This window comes from Eubalaena glacialis, chromosome 19 (genome assembly GCF_028564815.1).
Source record: "Eubalaena glacialis isolate mEubGla1 chromosome 19, mEubGla1.1.hap2.+ XY, whole genome shotgun sequence".
Lineage (NCBI taxonomy): Eukaryota > Metazoa > Chordata > Mammalia > Artiodactyla > Balaenidae > Eubalaena > Eubalaena glacialis.
The window spans coordinates 41654833-41674480 of record NC_083734.1 but is presented as its reverse complement, the minus strand read 5'-3'; the positions used below and the strand labels follow the sequence as shown (position 1 = coordinate 41674480).

The 19648-nt window shown below is 59.1% G+C and overlaps 1 protein-coding gene across 6 annotated transcripts in view; it reads right to left on the bottom strand.

The window, feature by feature from the left end:
- The window catches only part of HDAC5 (histone deacetylase 5), a 34664-nt gene that overhangs the window by 6590 nt on the left and 8426 nt on the right, over positions 1-19648 (bottom strand). For 2 of the 6 annotated variants that reach the window (XM_061175908.1, XM_061175906.1), the window contains 11 exons: positions 15328-15402; positions 4343-4602; positions 4101-4245; positions 3876-3990; positions 3463-3593; positions 3177-3323; positions 2975-3087; positions 2551-2682; positions 2114-2336; positions 932-1143; positions 358-669 (listed from right to left, as the gene is read on the bottom strand). In XM_061175908.1, coding sequence (XP_061031891.1) covers positions 358-669; positions 932-1143; positions 2114-2336; positions 2551-2682; positions 2975-3087; positions 3177-3323; positions 3463-3593; positions 3876-3990; positions 4101-4245; positions 4343-4602; positions 15328-15394 — 1857 coding nt within the window. In that variant the 5' untranslated portion in view covers positions 15395-15402. Of the gene's footprint in view, positions 1-357; positions 670-931; positions 1144-2113; positions 2337-2550; positions 2683-2974; positions 3088-3176; positions 3324-3462; positions 3594-3875; positions 3991-4100; positions 4246-4342; positions 4603-15327; positions 15847-19648 lie in introns of those variants that run through there. The other 4 variants (XM_061175907.1, XM_061175909.1, XM_061175905.1 and 1 more) reach the window with 3 other exon arrangements.

Here is a 19648-nt window from a genome sequence, read left to right as displayed (position 1 = left end):
CGTGTGTGTACACACGCACGCAGAGACCGACGCACAACCGGCCCTACGCAGGCAGAAACGCAGATATACACAGACCGCGTGCACGCGCACGCGCGCGTGCACACGCACACACTGAAGCAGACAGGCGGGGGCAGTCACAGACGCAGGGAGGGGCTGGCAGACGGGGCACAGACAGCTCTGAGACTGACACAAGCAGCTCCCTCCCTTCCACAGCCCCTTGTCTCCTGCTCCCCTTTCACTCTTAAAAAGTTGTTCCTACACAGCCTGGAAACTGCAGACTGGGGAGAGGGAAGGGCAAAGGTGGAAAGATGGGGAGGACAGAGGGGTGGTGATCAAGGGCTGGGGCGGAGGGGGCACCTTTTTGTAACCAGCACTGGACTCCTCCAAGTCGGGCCCCTCCTCAGCACCACTCTCGCCCTCCTCATCCTTGACCTGGATGCAGTCCTCCTCCTCCTCCTCCTCCTCCTCCTCCTCCTCTTCCTCCTCCTCCTCCTCCTCTTCCTCCTCCTCCAGGTCTTCCTGTGTGCTCTCACTCTCCGTGGAGCCTTCTCGGGGTATGGTCAGGGCTCCCTCCCCCAGGAAGGCCTCCTGCTGCTCTGTCAGCTCCTCCTCTGTCTCCTCGGGGTGGGTGGTGGGCTGCCGTGGCAGCTCCCCAGTCTTGGTGAGGATCTAGGGGCAGAGCAAGGAGGCACATCAGCTGCGAGGGGGCGCAGCTGTGCAGCCTGTGGCCCAGGAGGTTCTATCCTTGCCTCCTCTCTCCCCGGCAGGCAGCCGCCCAGCCCATACAGACCTTTGATGTGAATTAGAAAAAGGCAAGGTGGCTCCTCTGATGCAGCCTGGGGAGTGGCCTGGGTGTCAGCCCCCTGCCAGCCCGGCACCCTCTGTGTCCTGACCCCAGCACGGCCCTGGATGTTTGCTTCTCCCGGCTCACCTTGCCCAGCTGCAACTGCTGCTGCTTCTGCTTCTCTAGGAACTGCTGGTGCTGCTGCTGCATGACCAGCTGCTGCAGGGCCTGGGGGCTCTGGGGCAGCGGCGAGGACTGAGTGCGGCTCAGGGGCCGGTGCCGAGGGAGCTTGCCCACCGTCCGCATGCTGGTGGCCACGCGCTCACCCGTCACCAGCGGGGACTGCCCGTGGAGCGGCACTGTGGAGGTGGTGGGGAGAGGGAAGTAACCATCACTGTCAGGGCACCAGGCTCCCACTCCCACCCCACGACTCTCCCTCTTCTGGAACAGCGCCGCCTCCATACTCAGGAAAAACCTGCGAGGGGCCTGGAGCACCCTGCCCCCAAACCTGAGCCCCATTCTTCCTCCTCCCCACAACTGAACAGTCTCGCAGCTCAGAGCCACCACCTCCAGCAAAACTTCCTGGATTCACTTACGAGCACGTACAGTCTCGGGCCCCCCGTGTGCATGAACAATGACTAGTTCTCCCCAGCTGCAAGACCTCCCTGATCATGGACGTGGATCCCACCCAGCTGGGAAGCCTGGAGGCCAGGATCACGTGTCTTTTAAGCAGAACCTCTTCTGATGCCACCAGCTCCTTATGGGCTGACTGTCCAAAGCCGCGCTGTCCAATCCCATAGCCACCAGCCACACGTGACCACTGAGCACTTGAAAAATGGCCTGTCTCAATTGAGATGTGCTCTAAGTGTGAAATACGCACCAGATTTCAAAGACGGTATGACACAAAGTAAAATATTTCACTGCTAACTCTTTATATTCATTCTATGTTCAAATGATAGTATCCTAGATATTACTGAGTTAAATACATGTTATTAAAACTAATTTCACCTGTTCCTTTTTACATTTCTTAATGTGGCCACTAGAACACTTCAAAGTACACATACGGCTTCTATTATATTTCTACTGGACAGCACTGCTCTGGAATGTGAGCTCCATTACGACGGCAGATTTCGGGAACAGTGCCTGGCCGGCTGTACGTACTCAGTAACGTCTGTAGAATATGGAAGAAATCAATGATGCCATGGAGGGAAGCTGTGACAGGGCTGGTGAGTATCCCTGGCTACTTCTCCCTGACAGTTGGTCCTTCCTTGAGCCCTCAGAATGGGGGGGCCTGACACCCCCTCCTTGGACAGCTGCCCGCCCACTCACCAGCAATGAGGGTGCTCTGCTGCCGGGCCTGCTCCAGCAGCAGCACATGCTGCAGCAGGGAGGCATGCCCGTGGGGGCTGGTGTCGCCCTCCAGTGCCACGCCCAGCAGGCAGCCGGGGATAGAGGATGTGCTCATGAACTTGCCCGTCAGTGCACCACCCTGCCGCAGGGACTGGAGGGCCTGCCTCTCGGCCTCCTGCTGCGTCGAAAGCTTCGGGGAGGCCTGGGGAGAGGAGATGGAGATGAGGGAGGGGTTTATACTGCCCCCAGTCCTGCCGACTTTGGACCAGCATCCCTCACCTACCCTCTGCCCACCCCCAGCTCTGGGGGAGCTGATCTCCATCAGGACCCTGGGAGGACAACAGCCCCAGCCGGGGGCATCCAGGACCGAAGACCTCAACACCAGAGGGAGGACAGGGTATGTGCCCCGTACTTACGGTGAGGTGCGAGTTGGTGACAGTGACCGTGGCCTGCAGCCCTAGGGAGATGTTGGGCAGAGAGGGAGACGTGTAGAGGCTGAACTGGTTGGGGGAGCTGTCCAGAGGGAGGGCCCGGTGCTGGGGGAGCATCTGGGGAGCAGTTGGGAGAGACAAGCATGAGAGCAGGCAAAGGGGGGCCACCTGGGGCCAAGGCTGAGGGCTCTGAATGGCGCCCCGCTTCCTGCACCAAGCCCCACCTTGGGGGGACTGAGAGATCAGAGCTATTCAGAGGCCCGTGGGACAGATCCCACTTCGGGGCAATAGGTCCCTCTAGCCTGTCCACGCAGGCAGAGGGGTCCCTGCTGGGCACTCTCAGCCAGACAGGCCGGACGGGACAGAAAGCAGCTCTGGCCCACCCGCCCAGCCCTTGGCAGGCCTGTACCTCGGTGGGGATGTTGGGGACTGAGCCAGTAAAGCCATTCTCGGCGATGGTGCTGTGGGAGCTGTTAGGAGAGCTGGGGCCGGAGCCTGGCGCGCTGTTACACACGGCTGCCGCTACGGGAGAAGTGGCTGTCACCTGGGCCTGCTCGGAGCCACCCCCCACTCCCCGGCCCTCAGAACAGGGACAGGAGAGGAGCCCTTACCTCCAGGCCCGGCACCTGTGATCTCAACAGCTCTCTTCTTAAAGGTGCTAATGACAGTCCCGTCCTTGCGACGCAGGAGGGGACTGCTTCTCCGCTCGGCCACCTTCTGCTTTAGCCTCGAACGTACTTTTAAGTTGGGTTCGGAGGCTGGGGAGAAGGCAGCCGGGGCTCAGACACACGCACACAAACGGACACACCTGCAGCCTAGCCTGGCCCCTCCCCATTCCCACCTCTGCCCGCCCCCCCACCCCCCCATATCCTGGGAGGCCAGGTTGTACTCACTCACCTGTTTTGCGGAGGGGGAAGTCATCGCGGCTGTCGTAGGGCCCAAGCAAAGGCAGTTTGTAGGAGGGAGGCGTCCCAGGGGGGCCGCTCTGGGGAGGGGAACTCTGGTCCAAAGAAGCATGGTGGGCTCCCCTGCAGGGTGGAGGGAGGGGATGGAAACAGATGTAGGTTATCACCCAGCCAGCTGGACCGGCCGCCTAGCAATCTACATTTATGAAACATCCACTGCATATGGGGATAGGAAATGGATCCTGGGGAGGGCAGTGAGGAGACAAACAGGGGTGGGAGTCTCGTCTCCGAGGAGAGATTACAGGGCCCCTATATGGCTTCAGGCCAGGAGCCCCTTGCCATCCTGCAGCCAAGCAGCCCCTGAGCAGGACACCTCTGCAACCCATGCCTGCCAAGGGCCATTACCAGCATTTGGGATGCTGTGGGAGGGAATGGTTGAGGCCGCCCGGTGTGGGCTCCTTTGACTTCGACAGGAGGAATTCCTGGAGCCTCAGCTTCACCTCAGTGCTGGCGATGGCACCTGCGGGACAGGGCACAGCTGAGCCGGGAGCTTGGGGCCAGGTCCCCAAGGCTGGGAGGCGTGGGGCGGGGCAGGAGTCCCAGCTGGCCCCGGGCGGCCCCAGGCCTCACTCTCTTTGCTCTTCTCCTTGTTTCGCAGGATGAGCAGCTGCTGCTCCAGCCGCTGCTTCTCCAGCTCCTCCTGCCGCTGCTGCTCCCGCTGCCGCTGCTGCTCCAGCTCCTGCTGCCTCTTGGCCGCCAGCATCTCCTGCTGCTGCTGCAGGGGCGCGGGCGGAGCGAGGCTGGGTGAGCCGGGTCCGGGCGGGGGTCAGAGGTCTGGGTGGCCCCCCGCCCCCGCGCCCTCCCTCGCTCACCTTGAGGTGCTTCTGCAGCTGGACCTCATGCTGCCGGGTCAGGTGGTCGTGCTGCTTCTGGAACTCAGCGAACAGGAGCTGCTTCTGCAGCTGCTGCTGCTGCTTGAGCGCCAGGAGCTCCTGTTGTAGCTGCTGCTCCCGCAGCGCGGGGTCCACGGGGCCTGCCAGCGCACCCCGCAGCTCCACGGGGCTGGGGCTGCCTCCTCCCCCGCCCCCCATGGAGCTGGGCATGGCTCCTGGCAGCACCGGCTTCACCTCCACTGCGGGCAGAAGAGACAGGAAGGGCTCAGTGGGCCATCCCAGACCCCACCGGGCCCTGGCTGCCATGCCTGGGGCCCAGAAAGCTACCAGGCAGGACTACTAGACCCCAAGAGAATGGGGGAGGGGGGAGTCAAATCCCTCCGCTCTGTGGATACAGCCTTCTGCCTTAATTAAATGAGATCGAAGCCATGAACTTCACTAAGAAAACGTGCAGGGCTTCCCTGGTGGCGCAGTGGTTAAGAATCCACCTGCCGATGCAGGGCACATGGGTTCGAGCCCTGGGCCGGGAAGATCCCACATGCCGCGGAGCAACTAAGCCCGTGCGCCACAACTACTGAAGCCCACGCGCCTAGAGCCTGTGCTCCGCAACAAGAGAAGCCACCGCAATGAGAAGCCCACGCACCGCAATGAAGAGTAGCCCCTGCTCACCGCAACTAGAGAAAGCTCGCATGCAGCAACGAAGACCCAACGCAGCCAAAAATAAATAAATAAATTTATTAAAAAAAGAAAAAAGAAAGAAAACATGCATAAGCAAAGCAGGATACCTGGAAGATCATGAGTCTTCAACAAAGAATATCGTCATTGGTAGTTAAGGCCACTGGGCATTTTATGTGAATTACTTTAGTGATAAGGAAACTGAGGTTTAGAGAGGTGTAAGTAACATGACCAAAGACATACAGCCAGGTGATCAATGAACCAAGATGTGATTCCAAATCCTATACCTTTAACCACCATCCTTCCTGTGCCTCCTCCCCCTCACCTCTCAACACCACACAATCCCTGCCAAGAGGCCTATATACTACAGGAGAAACCGAGGCACAGACGTTAGTTCTAGAACTAATGTGGCTAGCAGCCAGGGACCTCAGTAAGCCCAGGAGAGGCCTGTGGAGACCCTCTGGGCATCCCTATCCGTTCCCCTTTTCTCTGCCTCACACTCAGCTAGGGCAGATGGGGCGGGCAGGAGAGGCTATGGGAATACGGGGTGGGGTGGGAGCAGGAGGCCGCAGGAAAAGGGGGGGTGCAGGGCTGCACCAAACCAGGGACAGGAGGGGGCTGGGAGTCAGACTCGCTTCCTTTGCTGGATTATCTCCTTTCAACAGTTTTATTGTAATTACCCTGAAAATGCCGCTATATATAGAGTGAGCCAAACAGCAGCTGTGCCTGGGGGGAGGGGGGAAAGAGAGAGAGAATGGGCGGGCAGGCGCAGGGAGGAGGTGGGAGGAGGAGACAGGAAAGGAAAGGGAATCAGACAGGAAGAAGGGTAATGGCAGGGGGGGCTGGCTGGAGCCAAGGCAGAGATCTCAGAACTCCAGTCCCAGGGAGAACCCGCGGGGAAAGGGGAAAGGGGTGGAGGGACCTGCTGGGTCCCAAGACCTTGCGTCCAGGCCCCCATGTGGACCATGGACCAAGGGGCCCCAGGAAGTGGCAAAAGATTCCAATGGGCTTATGGGAAAGATGGGTCTCGACCTCTTGATCCCTGTATACTGTCCTCTGGTCACTGAATGTCACTCTCCACCACTGCCCTGTGGTTGCCAGGGCAACTGGGCAAACACCACGCCAGCAGGGAGCCCCAAGCCCAGCCCACACCCCACAAAGCCTCCTGACGCCTGCAGGAAAGGGAAGGCAAGCTACCCACTGCCTGGAAAGGAGGAAGTGAGAGAGGCAGGGCCAGACCATGTTGTTTCTTTTCCACTTCTTTCTCCAAAGACAGCCCTCATTTTCCCCACTCCAGCCCAGGGAGGCCACAGGGAGCTGGGCAGACTTTCCAGTGGCAAGGAGGCCCACTCCAGCCCAGGCCTGGAGAAGGAAAGACCCCACCATGCTGACGGATGCCGGTGTCCCCTGCCCTCGCCAGCAGGCCTCTGCCCAGGCCCCCACTGCCATCTCTTATCAGGAGTGGAGAGGGAGCCGGGAGGGGGGCTAAGGGCTGAGCTAAGAAAGGCTCCCACACCCACTACAGTCTGTGAGCCTGGATCTCTCCAGGGAGCCTGCACTGAATGAGTATCCCCCCCAAGGCAGGGATAAGGCCTGCTGAAGGCCAAGGCCATGCTACCCTCATGGCTGAACATGGCTCCTGGGACCCACTGGAGATGGGAGAGGGAAGGTAGCCTGAGCATAGTATCTTTCATGCTCCCCATTAGCCCTTCTTCCCCCAGCACTGCCGGGCACATTCCTCTGTGGTTTGCCCGCCAGCCACACTGACGACTCTGCGGCCACAAGGCCAGAGCCACATCTGCAGGAGTGGCCAGATGTGACCAGGAGGGTGGGGTTACACACACACACACACACACACACACACACACACACACTCACTCACTTTCCCTCCTAACCCATGTCCTGCCCCAGCACCAGGAGGAAAGGCCCTGGGAAACTACAGAGGCCCTTTCTGGAGGTGGCCGGCCCTGTCCAGGGTGCAAAAGGAGGGTGGCAGCAAGGAACCAGCAGCCAGCCTCAGGTGTCCCCAGCCCTGGAAACACTCAGCAAGGTCCCAAGCTGGCCGGAGTGTTATCTGTTCCTAGGCGAGGCTGGCTTGGCCCATGGCACTCTGATCACTCAGCCAAGAGGCGGACAGGCTTCAACCTGCTGCTCCCGGCAGTGCCGGGGCTGCGGGAGCCGGATGCCAGCCCGCCCGCCCGCCCAGGGAAGGGCAGGGGTCCAAGTGCTCCTGGCTCCCAGCAGATAACCCTGCTTGGGCTGGAACTGCCGCCAGCAGTGCTGGCTTCCCTTGCAGGAGCCCTGCAGAGAGGGCACGGGCTCAGGCGAGGGGACTCTCCCACCAGGGCTCCTGCACAGCCGCTGCCACCGCGGCAGAGATGCTAGGTCCTGTGCTGCAGTCGCAGCCTCAGTCCCATTGGTATGCAGGTGGCGGGGTGGCCAGCGGGCTCTGCCACACAGCCTTGTTCCCACACAAGCAGGAAGCACGAGCGACTGGGAATATTAATCTGCAGGCCCTGTGGGGCCTGGACAGGATGCAGCACCCCGTGGGTCTGCAGGTAGTAACCCGGCTCCATCCAAGATGGAAGGGGCTGCGGCTGGACGGCTGGAGTCAGGGAAACGGTGGGGGGAGGCACAGAGCCCCCCAAACGCAGTTTTCTGGGCATGAAACCTAGAGTGTGGCTGGCCTTGCTCCCCCTCGAGGATCTGTGCCCTCTGCCAGCTTAGCATGAGCAGAGCAGGTGGCAGTGGCTGCCTTGAGAACCAAGCACCTGGAAGGGGAAATGGGAGTGTCATGATAGGAGGAGGCTCTCGACCGCCTCCTGGTGGACTGAGAAAGGTGGCAGGACCTCTGGAAAGGGAAGAAAGTAGATGGAGGAACACTGGTCCCTAAGAGGACAGGCTGGGGACTCTGGCCAGCAAAGGCCTGGGAAGGGGGTCACATGTGAGGGCACGGCCTCCTACCCCAGGCCTCCTCCTGACAGAGAGCTGCAGAAGTGGAGAGGAAGCCAGTAACCGACACAGGGACCTCCTGCAGAGGCAGACAGAAGGGTCCAGGTCTGCCTGCTCCATACTCCTCCCCTTCCGGGGACTCTGACCCTGCCTCCTGGGAGCCGTGGCCTTAGGAACTGGTAGCAAGAGCATCCTGTCCTCCGGCCTTCGGAAGGACTAACCAACACTGCCTCCCTGGAGAAGCCCCAGCCCAGGCAGCTGGGTGGGCAGCCATCAGAAGGGCCCCTCACACACCAGGCTCTGGCTTAGAGGGGACCACCCTGCCCAGCTCGTGGGTACAACTGAGCAGTGCCAGTGACACTTTAGTGACACTTCCTTCCCATCTAGCTGGGCTTCCGATCTCTCCATGAACCCCATTGCCCCATCAGTCCAGTGGGGGCTCCCACAGCAGATTCTCTGGGCAGCACAGCCAGGGATACCCTGGCTCCTGGGGGGGGCAGGGGGGGAGGATGACGCAGGTGCTGACAGGGTAACCTCTGGGATGACTGCCAGCACAGGCTTAGACTAAAAAGAGAGTGTCCAGGCAAAGGGACACTGCCCCCGAGCAGACAAGGGGTTCTAGGACACCAGGAGCAGGTTTTTAGCAGAACCTTTGGGGAAAGGGTTCAAAATAAAAACCAAGGTCAAGCCTTCCTCCTGCTCTGAACACACCACAGGCCATGCCCCAGCTCCCAGCCTTCTCTTGGAGAAGTCACCAACTCCAGTATCCCTGTGACCCAAACCCTAGCAGCAAGGAAATGGTACCTTGAGTTCCCCCTGGAGAAGCACTGGAGGGGGAGGGGCACCACAGTGTGTGGACCGACCTGGCAGACCTAAGAAGCTTAACAATTGGCTCTAAAAAGACCCTGCTCCCAGAAGCCACCAGCCACAGAAGGCTGGGGGGAGGAGGGGAGCCAGGGTACATAGAGTTTGAGGGAGGGGTGTATTAGGCGGTTTGGAATGTCTACACAGGATGAAAATGAGGCCTCTGCAGATAAGCCCTGGATCTGAAGAGCTACCCCCAACAAAAAGAGCAAAGAGGGAGAAAGGGGAGATCATCTGTTTCAGCTGCCTCGTATCACAGACAAGGAAACCAAGCCTCTCAGGCTGCTGTGCAGGAGAGCTCACCATTTAAGTAGCAGGGACTCAAACCCAGGTGTCCTGACTCCCAGCTCAGGTGGGCTCCATCTGAACACTAACCTATGCACTGCTAACTCCAGTGCGGGGCATCCCAGGTGCTCAGCAAGAGCCAGCCTTAGAGAACTGGCCCCTCTGGAGAGCAACAGGCTGGCAGCCCACCCTAGTGCCTTCCACCAGCACCCAGGCCCTCAGGAGCTCCCTCAGCAGTCTGGGGTGTCAGCAGCTTCCTTAAATGTCAAATGACCTCGTTCTGTCCCTCTGGAGAATGGGAAAAGGCTCTTGTCCCCTTGCTGGCCTTGAGGGATTCTGGAAGGAGGCAGGGAACAGCATTTCACACTCCTCCCCATGACGCCGATGACCCCTCCCCACCAAGGACGGTTTCCCATGATCTATTTCTGTGCTCTTACGTGACTAGGGAGGCCAATTTAGGCTCGACAGGTTCTACCACAATGCAGACAGTATTTCCACATGTGCGAGCTGGGGATGACGCTCACCTAGCAATTTTCCCAACTCCCCATGCAATGCAAGCCAACACACATCACATAATGGTTAAGAGCGAGGGCTCTGCAATAAGAGAACACCAGGGTTCAAGTCAGCCTCTGCCACTTCCTAGGGCAAGACACCAAGCCCCTCCTTGTGCTGCGTGCGGGCATCTGTGAAATGGGAGGAAGAATAACACCCACCTCCCAGAGCTCCTAGGGCTCCGGAGAGATAACACGTGCAGTGGGGCTTGGCGCAGAGCCTGGGAAAATCTCAGGAGGTACTAGTCGAGGCTATTAATGGCTCCTGACATTTTTGTGTGTCCTGGACCCCTCTGGCAGTCTAGTGAAGCCTAAGCTCTCTTAGCGCTCTCATTTCAGACCGTCCCAAGGTCACTCTGTGGTCCTGTCCCAATCAAAGCCCTTCCGGTGGGCCCCACACAACACAAGCTGGAGTGGCCGGCAGCTGGATCCCAGCGCGGGAGGAGGCATCCCTGGGAAGCGCCTCCTCCCGACAGCAGCGCTTCTAGCCTGTCTCTCCGGCCTCCCCTGCCTTGTTAGCTCCAAGAAGGGCCACCCTGTCCTCTGAGGCTCAGCCCACAGCGGTGGGATCCCTCAGTCCCTTAAAAGCATTACTTAACACAGGTGAACACAAGCTTTGGTCCCTGCTCTTGGGGCCCCAGCTCCCGGCAGTCAGAAAGCCTTTCCAGGTATCTAACTTTGCTGTGCCTGCTGCAGGCAACACCCCTCTCCCCAGTACCATTCTACATCCACCTGGGGCCAGGACTCGGGCGACCCAAAGCCCCTCTTAGGCAGAAGCAACGTGAAACTGATGTCAAAGACTTAGAATGTCACTGAAGGAAGTGCCAGCCGGATCAGCCACTCAACTCCCCCAGTTGACAGAGGAGGAAAGTAAAGCCAGAGATGGAAGAAATTCATCCAAAGTCACCTGGAAAGGAGGCGGAGGAGCCGGGGCTTAACCCTGGGTCTTCTGGTTCTCTCTTGCCTCCCACCAAAAACCAGGAGAAATCTTGAAGCCTATTCCTGAACTTAATGAGAGCAGGGAGCCAAACTCCGTATGAAGGATCCAGGGATCTAGATGGGAGACCTGGTTGGCCCCAGAACCCCAGAGCCGGGAGTGCAGGGGAAAAGGGGGCCAAGTGAACAGAACCCCCAGAAACCTTGAGGTAGACTGTGCCTCTCAAGGACCTTAAGCTTAAGGGAGACAGAGCCCTGGTGGAAGGCACAAAGCATCTCTCACCGGCAAAAACAGAGTTAGTCACTGGTCTTGAGCAGTTCTCTGGAGGAGAAGTAGACTCACTTCTCCCAGCCCAGCCATTTCCAGGAAACACTTGGGCACTAAGCTAGAGGCAATTAAAAGGCAGACTAACCATTCAAAGTCTGCAGATGTTGCTGGGACTGCTCGCTCCACACCTGGGGTGGACAGCAGGGGCTCCAGGGCAGGAGCTCTGCCTGCACTACTCCCCGAGCACAGCCCAGCCCGGAGTGTCCAGCAGAGCGCCCCGTCCCCCTGGCCACTTGTCATAATCCCCTGCCCTGCTGGGATTTAGACACCTGCTCCCCAGTGTCTTAAGACATCCTCCGTCTCCACACTGCCAGGCTGCTGGGAGCTGGATTTGAATCTGACTGAGGCAACAGCCTCCTTCCCTCTGCAGCTGGCCTTCTCCCAAGAGTCCCAAAGCCCATCGAGGCCTTCTAGGGAGACTGGTGACATCCACTGGCAGGCTGCTAGGCCCCATGACTCCTGTCCATAGGACCCCTGCCCATACTCCCAGCATGGTCTGAGCCTACTCACATCAAAATCATCTGAGATGTGCTAAAAATGCTGGTTCCTGGGCTGCCCTACGGAATCCGAACTTTGGGGTGGGGGGTAAGGCTTGGGAATCCGCATTTTAATATCTTCCCTCGGTAATTCTGTGGCAACTGAAAGTTTGAGAACTACTTTCTCACAGTGTCCCCCCGCTGGCGGCATTTCTGCTGCCAACCTGACAGCTGTTACAGCTGTGTGCGTGGACACGGTTAATCTGATTTCCTGTCTGGCAGCTGTGCAGCAGGGAAGGGACAGCTGAGGGTCTCAAAAACAAGAAGAGGGGATGGGGTAGGAGGGGATGGGGGCAGGGGAGGCTTTGTTCCTGAGCCCCCTTCTTCCCCCTTGGGCCGAAATCCCTATGGGGGGGGAAATAGCTGATCCAGAGACCCCCAGTATTTGTAGAAAAGTCTCCTCCCAGAAACCTCAGGAGCCCCCCAAGGCCAGAAGGGTCTCTCTTGTTGAGAAGCACAAACTTTGGAAGCAACAAAGACGGACCCACCACATAAGGTTGTGCAGGTTGTGCACTGCACAAGGGCACCCAACTGAAGGGGCAAGTTGGGGGCTGAAGTCTAGCCCATGCTCCCAGTGCTAAGCCATGCACTCTGGCTTGAGGATATAGCCACCTGGAAGAAGGGCCGCCTTTAAAAAATTTGTACAGGGAAGCTCTTGTATGGGTTAGACGTCGCCCTACACAAAGACCTGAGTCTGAAGCCCAGCCATCATTTACTCTGTGACCTCGCGCAAGTTCCTTAACTTCTCAGATCCTTCTCAATTGTAAAACATAGCTATTAATACCTTTCCAAGGGAGATAAGGTAAGGAGAGCACCCCAATACCCATCATCTAGTAGATTATAATATTAATTCCCCTCCCACCCCCGTCTCGCACTTCCGACCTACCCACACCCCTATGCCTACACACCCACCTACCTAGCCAAGCTTGGAATGGTATGAAGAACGTGAATAAGAATATCCAGGGGAAACCCCAATACCAAACCCAAACCCCATGGCACTTCCCAACATCCATAGCATCCCTTCCTGGCATAAGCGGGATTCACACCCTCCCTCACTGGGGAAAGAAGACTCCTCCTCCATGCCTGCTTTTAACATCCTACACGTTGCCCAAGCAGCAGCGTGCTGCCCAGTCCAGGCCACAGGGAAATCCAAGGCCCAACAGAAGGGAGGCAGGGGATCCCCCAGCACTGCATCCTTGGGAATCCTACACCAGAGTTCAAGCTCCTGGGCTCCCCGAGCCGGGACCAAGCCTGTATGAGAGGCGTGCCCACTGTGTGCTGGGCTGTTGCAGGAGGAGCCAGGAAGAGACCCCATCCATCAAGGAAGACCTGACAACACTAGCAGAAACTGTGTTTTGTCCCCGTCCTCAAGCAGGAACAGAGGAGAGCACCCCACATCCTTCGTGGGCTCGCCTGCCAAGACTCTGGCTCACCCACCAGGGCAACTTACCATATCTGTCTATTCACCTAGAGGGCCAAGCCCCAGAATAGAGCCCAGGAATCCTGCTGTCAACCCTGGATGCCAGTCCCCTCAAGCAACATTCATTCATCCATGTGCCAGGCACCGTGTTAAGTGCGCACAAGACGGTCCAGAGAGCCAAGGATGCCCCTAAAATAGGGTTCCAAGACTTACTGCTGGAGTGGGCAAAGAGTTCAGGGCAGACACCCACCTTGGAAAGCCCCTTTTCCTCAAACCCTCGGGCTGGGGAGGCCTGGCAACACACACTGCCCAAGAAGCGTCCCTGGACACCTGCTTTTTTAGCCACAGGCTTTTGCATCCTGTCTGGAGACTGATCAAGAGATGGAGAGAGGAGGCGGCGGGGGAGGGTTGGGGGGGGGAACACCAGGCTGCCTGGCCCTCATGGCCGTGTTTATCCGGGGTGGATTTTTTTTTAACCCAAAGGTTAAAGCGTTTCTATTTGAAACATCTATTTACATTCCAGAGTCCAAAAAAAAAAACAAGGCAGCCGAGCTCCAGGCCTATATCTGTCCCCAGCCGCGTCACAGACACAGCATCAGAGCTGCGCAGGGGGAACATTCTTAGCCCTCTCCCCGAGCCGCTGAGGTGACTCACGCCTCCCTCCTGCTAGCATGGACCACGCCACCGCTCAGAAGGCTAGGCAGTGTGCATGTGTCGGGGCGGGGGGGAGAGGGACTGGCTGGGGGGGTCTATGCAGGGACGGGGAGCCTTAGGGAAGGGATGGGGTCAGCGGGGTTCCAGCCTGCAAGGACTCTGGGGCCCAACTTGAAGGAGGATGAGAGAACATGCTGAGGAGGAAACTTCAGGTCAACCGCCAACTGCTTCTGGGAGGCAAGGGGCAGTGGGGACAGGACGGGTGGACTGATATGGCATCTGCCAAATGGGGTAGAACCACCCCCCCCAAGCAGATGCTCTGCACAGTCAGCCCTTTGCTTTGCGAGGGACCACCTTGACTCCCAGAGGCTTCAGGGTAGGAGTGAGCAGGCAGGTCTTTAGCTAGAGCTGTGGGCTCCACTAGACCAGGGCTAGAACGGCCCTCTGCGTTTACACCCCTCCCAGGGGACTGTGCAGAGACTCTGCACGACTGGCCCCAAGGTTCCACCCCCTATCCCAGGGGCCTGCACGGGCACTCTCAGGGCTGGTCCCCAGGGTTATGCCGCGACCTTAGGAGACTACATGGGCATCCCTGCTCAGGCAGATGGTAGGCTTGGTTTGAAGGCTTTTCCAAATGTTCCCCAAACCTCCATCCTCTCACACATCCCAGTCCAGCTGCAACCTTATCCCTGGACAGCTTAGAGCCAAATCACTGGCACTTGCACAGGCACACGGCTCCCACCTTCCAGTTCAAAGCCTGGGACCCACACCCACGTAACCAGAGGCAAAGACTCCCCATACATACACACACAGACACCCACACCCAAGTGCCAAGCCACTGCCAGGAGGGGCCAAGTGGGCATGGGTCCAGCAGGCCCCTCCCTAGAGGAAGCATCTTGTGGTGCCGGCCTGGTGGGAAGGCTGTGCCAGGAAGGCCTGATGCTGCCAACAGGTTCCTGGGAGGGAGGGAAGGAGTGGCCTGGCTCTGGGGGACCCCACCCGGGGACCCCACCCCCAGCCAAGAGCCAAAAAAGTCCCTGCTGAGAAGGTGGGAGGGCTAGGGAGTCCTCAAGCCCTATGAGCCTGAGTAACATTCCTTCATCCTCATGTGTTGAGAATAAACCAAAGCTTGGGGGAAGGAGAGATATGGGGGAGCCAGAAGCCAAGGCAGCCAAGACCCCCAGCATCCCAGCTGCCAGCCTCTGCCTACTTCCACCACAACTGCATCAAGCCTCCTCCCCAGGTGTCTGATTCCCAGGGCACTCCTGACTGGGGACTGGCAGAAATCACTGCACTGGACCCTCTGACCCCAAGAACCCAGCCAGAGGAGTGGGGGTAGCCTTTATTCTTATGGACACTCCAGCTATGGGTTCCTCCCTTGTCCAGACCCGGGGAGCAGAAAGCCTGGAGGCAGGTCACTGACCCACTTCCTCCCCTCTGACCATGGTGCCAACTAGGCCAGGATCCTCTAGTAATCCACAGCCCCCAGCAGCTGATGTCGACCCTGCTGGAGGCCAAAGGAACTCGAAGAGATGCAGCAGAGTGCAGCTGGAAGGCATGGTGGGAGGGCAGGTTTTGGCCCAGGGAGAGCAGGGAAGCCCACCCCAGTAAGCACACCTCCCCTGACTGCACATATCCTCAACAAAGACCTCCAGAAAGATCTAAGCAGGACCCCATCTGGGCGAGACTTGGAGCCAGACGCTCAGCCCCCGAGACAAGGATGCCCAATGGCAGAGGGCAGGCGGGGACACCGAGGCACTTACCTGCCACAGGGAGGCCATGTAGAGGGGTCCGAGGCAGGATTTCCAAGGATGGTTCCCGGCCTGGCATCCCATCTGCTGAGAAACAGGATTCCGTCTCATAGATGGTCTGCAGCATCTCCACAAGCCCCTGAGCCTTGGGCACCAGCAGCATGCCCGGCAGGGGGCCGCCTGAGGCGGGAGTCAGCCAAAGGGAAGGTGGCTGGGCGGGGCCCTCGCTGCTCAGGGGCTCCCTCAGGCCACTGCTGCTGGGACCCGCGCTGTGGGGAGGTGCCTCATCCGGCCTGGGCACTCCAGGAGGCAGGAGGAGCCAGGAGCCCCGGAGCCACAGGCCCAGCTCCCTGCTAGAGGGGCATCCGACCACTGGCCCTTCCAGAGCTCCGAGGAGCGGGGTATGGCTGAGCACTCAGGGGACAGGAAGGGGAGCTGAGCAGGCAGGCGGGCTCTCTGTGTTCCCTCCCAGCCCTGGGTGACAGCTCTGGGCCCGGCTCCCTGCTCCTCCTTCCCGAATGAGCCGCCGGCAGCTGGCAGGAGACTGAAATAGCAGTTGGGGGAGGGCCCTGTCTATAAATAGGTGGAGCATGCTCAGGGAGCCGCCGGCCGGCTGCCAGGAGCCCGGGCCTGGCGGAGGCCCCAAGTGGGGGAGGGGGAGGCGCGTTCCACCCCAGGAGGAAGCGCCAGGCAGGGGGATGGGGACAGGGGAGGGCCTGCATTCAGGGCCAACGCCACAGAGCCGGGTGGCCAGAGCCTGCGCTGGGGAAGGGCACACGCTAGAATACCCACGCATCTGGGAGCAGCTCTGGCGCTGCTCTTGGCGGGCGAGGGGCTAGAGACCAAAAAGCCCGATTTCATCCTCTATCTGCCCTCTCACCATCCAGAGCAAGTAAAGGAACTGGAAGGGTCTGGGAGAGGGTGGCAGACAGGGCCACCTGGCCTAAACTTGCATCTTCCCTGGAGTCCCTCTAACAGCCGACGGATGGGAGTTGATTTAATTTCTGCCCTCTTTCCGAGCTGGGAGGTGGCTCCCCCACCCCCTCGACCAGCAGGGAGACCCCTGAGCAGCAGCTAAATGGCAGCTCCCTCCTACCCATTAGGGGTGTCACCTCCGGAGGCTGCTCAGCTTCCTTCCAGGGGGCAGGGAGACTCTTCCTGGACAGGCCTCACCCCACCCAGGGAAGGGCACCTGGGAGCACCTGCCCGTTCTCAGAGCAGGTAGCTCTTCCTGTGGCAACGTGCCAGGTGTAATGCTACGAGCAGCACATACGTCACCTCGTTTACCCTGCACGATGACCTCAGAAGAGAGGTGCAGACGGGGAAACTGAGGCACAGAGAGATGAAGTCGCTCACCCTAGGTCATACAGCTGTTTCAGTGGTAGGTCTGGGATGTCTGAAGTTCAAGTCTGAGCTCTAACCACCACAGCCCACTGTCTCCTGCACAGGGAGCACACGAAGCTGCCCCAGGGTTTCCATTAACAGGTATAATGACCCCCAGTACCCAGGTAGGAAGAGACTTGAGGTTGGAGCCCCTCCAAGAAGAGTCAAGGGGCTGCCAGCATCCAGCCCTTCCCCACCAGCCACCAGCCCCAGGCCTGTCAGAGCAGCCCCGGCTCCTGGGGCCCTGCTGGGACCTAAGGCTAGAGCGCCATGAGGACTGGTGACACCCGCCTACCCAGCCCACTGCTGGCCCATCCCTCCTCCTGAGGTTGTGCCTCCCACTGATACAGAGATCCCACTTGGCCCCCTGACCTCACTGGAGCCTTTTAATAGCCTGGTTATTCCTGGGTCTATGTCCCCCTCCCCCTTCCTGATGTCACAGTTGCTATTTTGGAGCCCCCTCCTGGCCCCCTTTGCCCCCAACTCTAGGCATGGAGCCAGGGACACCTGTCCTCTCCCTGGACTGGATGACCTCACCCTCCTGTCGGGAGCCCAGGAGGAGCTGGCCAACCAAGGACACAGTAGCTGTGGCTCCTGCCAGCTGGGGACGGCAAAGGGGCCTCCTGCCCTCAGGTGGGGGGATCACATGGATGGGTAAGTGGCAGAGGTGGGCTTTCCCAGGCCCTAGACTGGCTGGCAAGATGTATATTGAGGGAGTTGGAGGTCAACAGGAACGAAACAAAGCTCTGGAGCCTCAGCTTCTCAGCCAGGGCAGACTCCAGAAAACTGGTGATGGAGCAGTGCTCCCCACAGGGGTCTGGAGTTGGTAGACATTTCAGGGTAGGTCTGGGGACTTTGCTCAGCACCCCTTGCCCCAACCTCATCCTAGCCAACCAGGCTCTCTCAAGAGCAAGGGAAGGGAAGGTCAAGGTCTCCTTAACGGGTGACAGGCAGCAGACTCAAGGGAACCCAGAAAGCTGGGGGCAGCAGCCCCTCCCAGCCAGGACTCCACCCACCCACGCTGAAAGCAACCAGAAGGGCTGGCTAGCCCTGTCCTGGCTCTCTCTGCCTGCCCCAGGCACAGGAGAGTATGGTAGGGCAGCCCTGTTCTGGAACAGAGGAAATCATCAGTTACAGTGACTCAAAAGCAGGGGCCCCAGAACGTGGAGCAGTCAGAAATCTAAGGAAACACAACTCCCTGTTTAGGAAAGCTGGGAGCACCCAGGAGACTGGGCACCCAGAGGTGGCCAGAGCCGGGGACTCGGGGCAGTTCCCAGCACTACTATGACTTCCAGTAACAGCTTGAAGTGGGAAGTGAAGTGTCAGACACAGCCAAACAATCCTCAGTGTAGTTCCCAGAATCCTCTAGGGGAATAAGAGAGGAGGCCTGGGATGGGGACAAGTGTCTTTTTTTTTCTTTGGAGATTCAAGTCATGCAACAAAGTCTTCCTAATGTCTAACCTCAATCCTTCTTGCTTTATAGCCCCTCTCCTTGTGGTTCATGTCTCTTCTCCATCCCCACGCATCTAGCTCTCCCATGTGTCATCCCACAAACCTTACAGAGCACCCACAAAGCGTGGGTTACAGGAGCCTCATTAGGAGCAGGCAACAACCCCTCCTTGGTGCCGCAATGACCTTGCTCACTCGCTCCCTCCCCTGGAGGCTGGGCTCAGGCCTCCTAACCCTCTAAATCTGGAGGAGGAGAACCTAATGTGGCTCCTTGAGCTCTTGAAGGCTCCCATTTCCTGGGCTCAAAAGGCTGGAGTGGGGGCCTGACCTAAAAGAAAAAAGCAAAGTCTGCTTTGTGCACAGTAAAAAAGCCAAGGGCTGGCCGGGGAGCACCCCAGATGGAGTGTGGGGTGCCAGCTGCCCTGGGGTCCTAGAGATATCGGGCCTGCCTGCCCTCCGGTTCTCTCCTGCCCTTAGAGCCCAGTCATGCTGGAGCCCGTCAGCATCGCCCAGGAGCTGCCATGCGCCAGGTCCCATGCTAGGTGCTGGCTGAACCCTCTCATTTGAGACCAAGTCTGGGAAAAACATGAACACCTACTTTGGCATCTTGCACATCCCCTCAGGGTTGACCCTGCCTCCTCCGGACGTCCCGTGCTAAGCCTTCAATCCCTTTGGAATGATGGGACAGGGGAGGGGAGAGTGGGGCAGATCCTGATCTATAGTGATCGCAGAGGTGTGCCAGGGGGGCATCTAAGTGGAGAAGGGACACCAGAGTCCACTTCCCAGACCCCCGCCCCACGCCGACTCTGACCCACTTTCTCCGCCTTCCCTGGGGGCTCAGAGGCAGAGCCCAAGGCTGGGAGGCGGGACGCCGAGGTTCCTGGCTCCACCCCACGCCTATGCCCCAGTTTCTCTGGTCACCCAGGAAGGAGGGGGCAGCCGGGAAAGGGAAGGAGAGAAAGTGTGCAGCGAGCTGGGAGGTGCTGGGCAGGCAGGTGTTGTCATGAAGCTTCTCTCCCTCCCAAGCTGGGGCTAAGGAACCTGGCCACCTTCTCTCCTGGGGCGCTGTCGCCACACAGACTGGCTCGAGCCTCACCCTTGCCCTCTCCTCCGGGCAACGGCATGGAGGACAGGGCAGTGACCAGAGTGGGCCCAGGCCCCAGGGCAGCTCCTCCAGGCTGGCCGGGGGCACATTCTGTCAGTCCTCCAGTCCCACTAAGGGGAGCAGAAATGAAAATAAAGCCTCGCTCCTCAAGTCCCCTTTTGACAGAAGAGAAGCCAGACCCCCGGCAGTGGCCTCCTCAGGGAAGCGGGCAGCCCCATCAATGGCCTCTGCCTGTACTCCCAAGACTGCAAGAGAGGCAAATCAGGTCAAACGCTGGCATTCGGCCCAGCCCAGAGGTAAGTGGATCAGCTCCCACTCCTCGGGGAGGACGGGTGAGCCCCAGAAGTAAATCTCTCGAAATCTCTACCTGCCACCCCTTACCCGGAATGTTCTCTC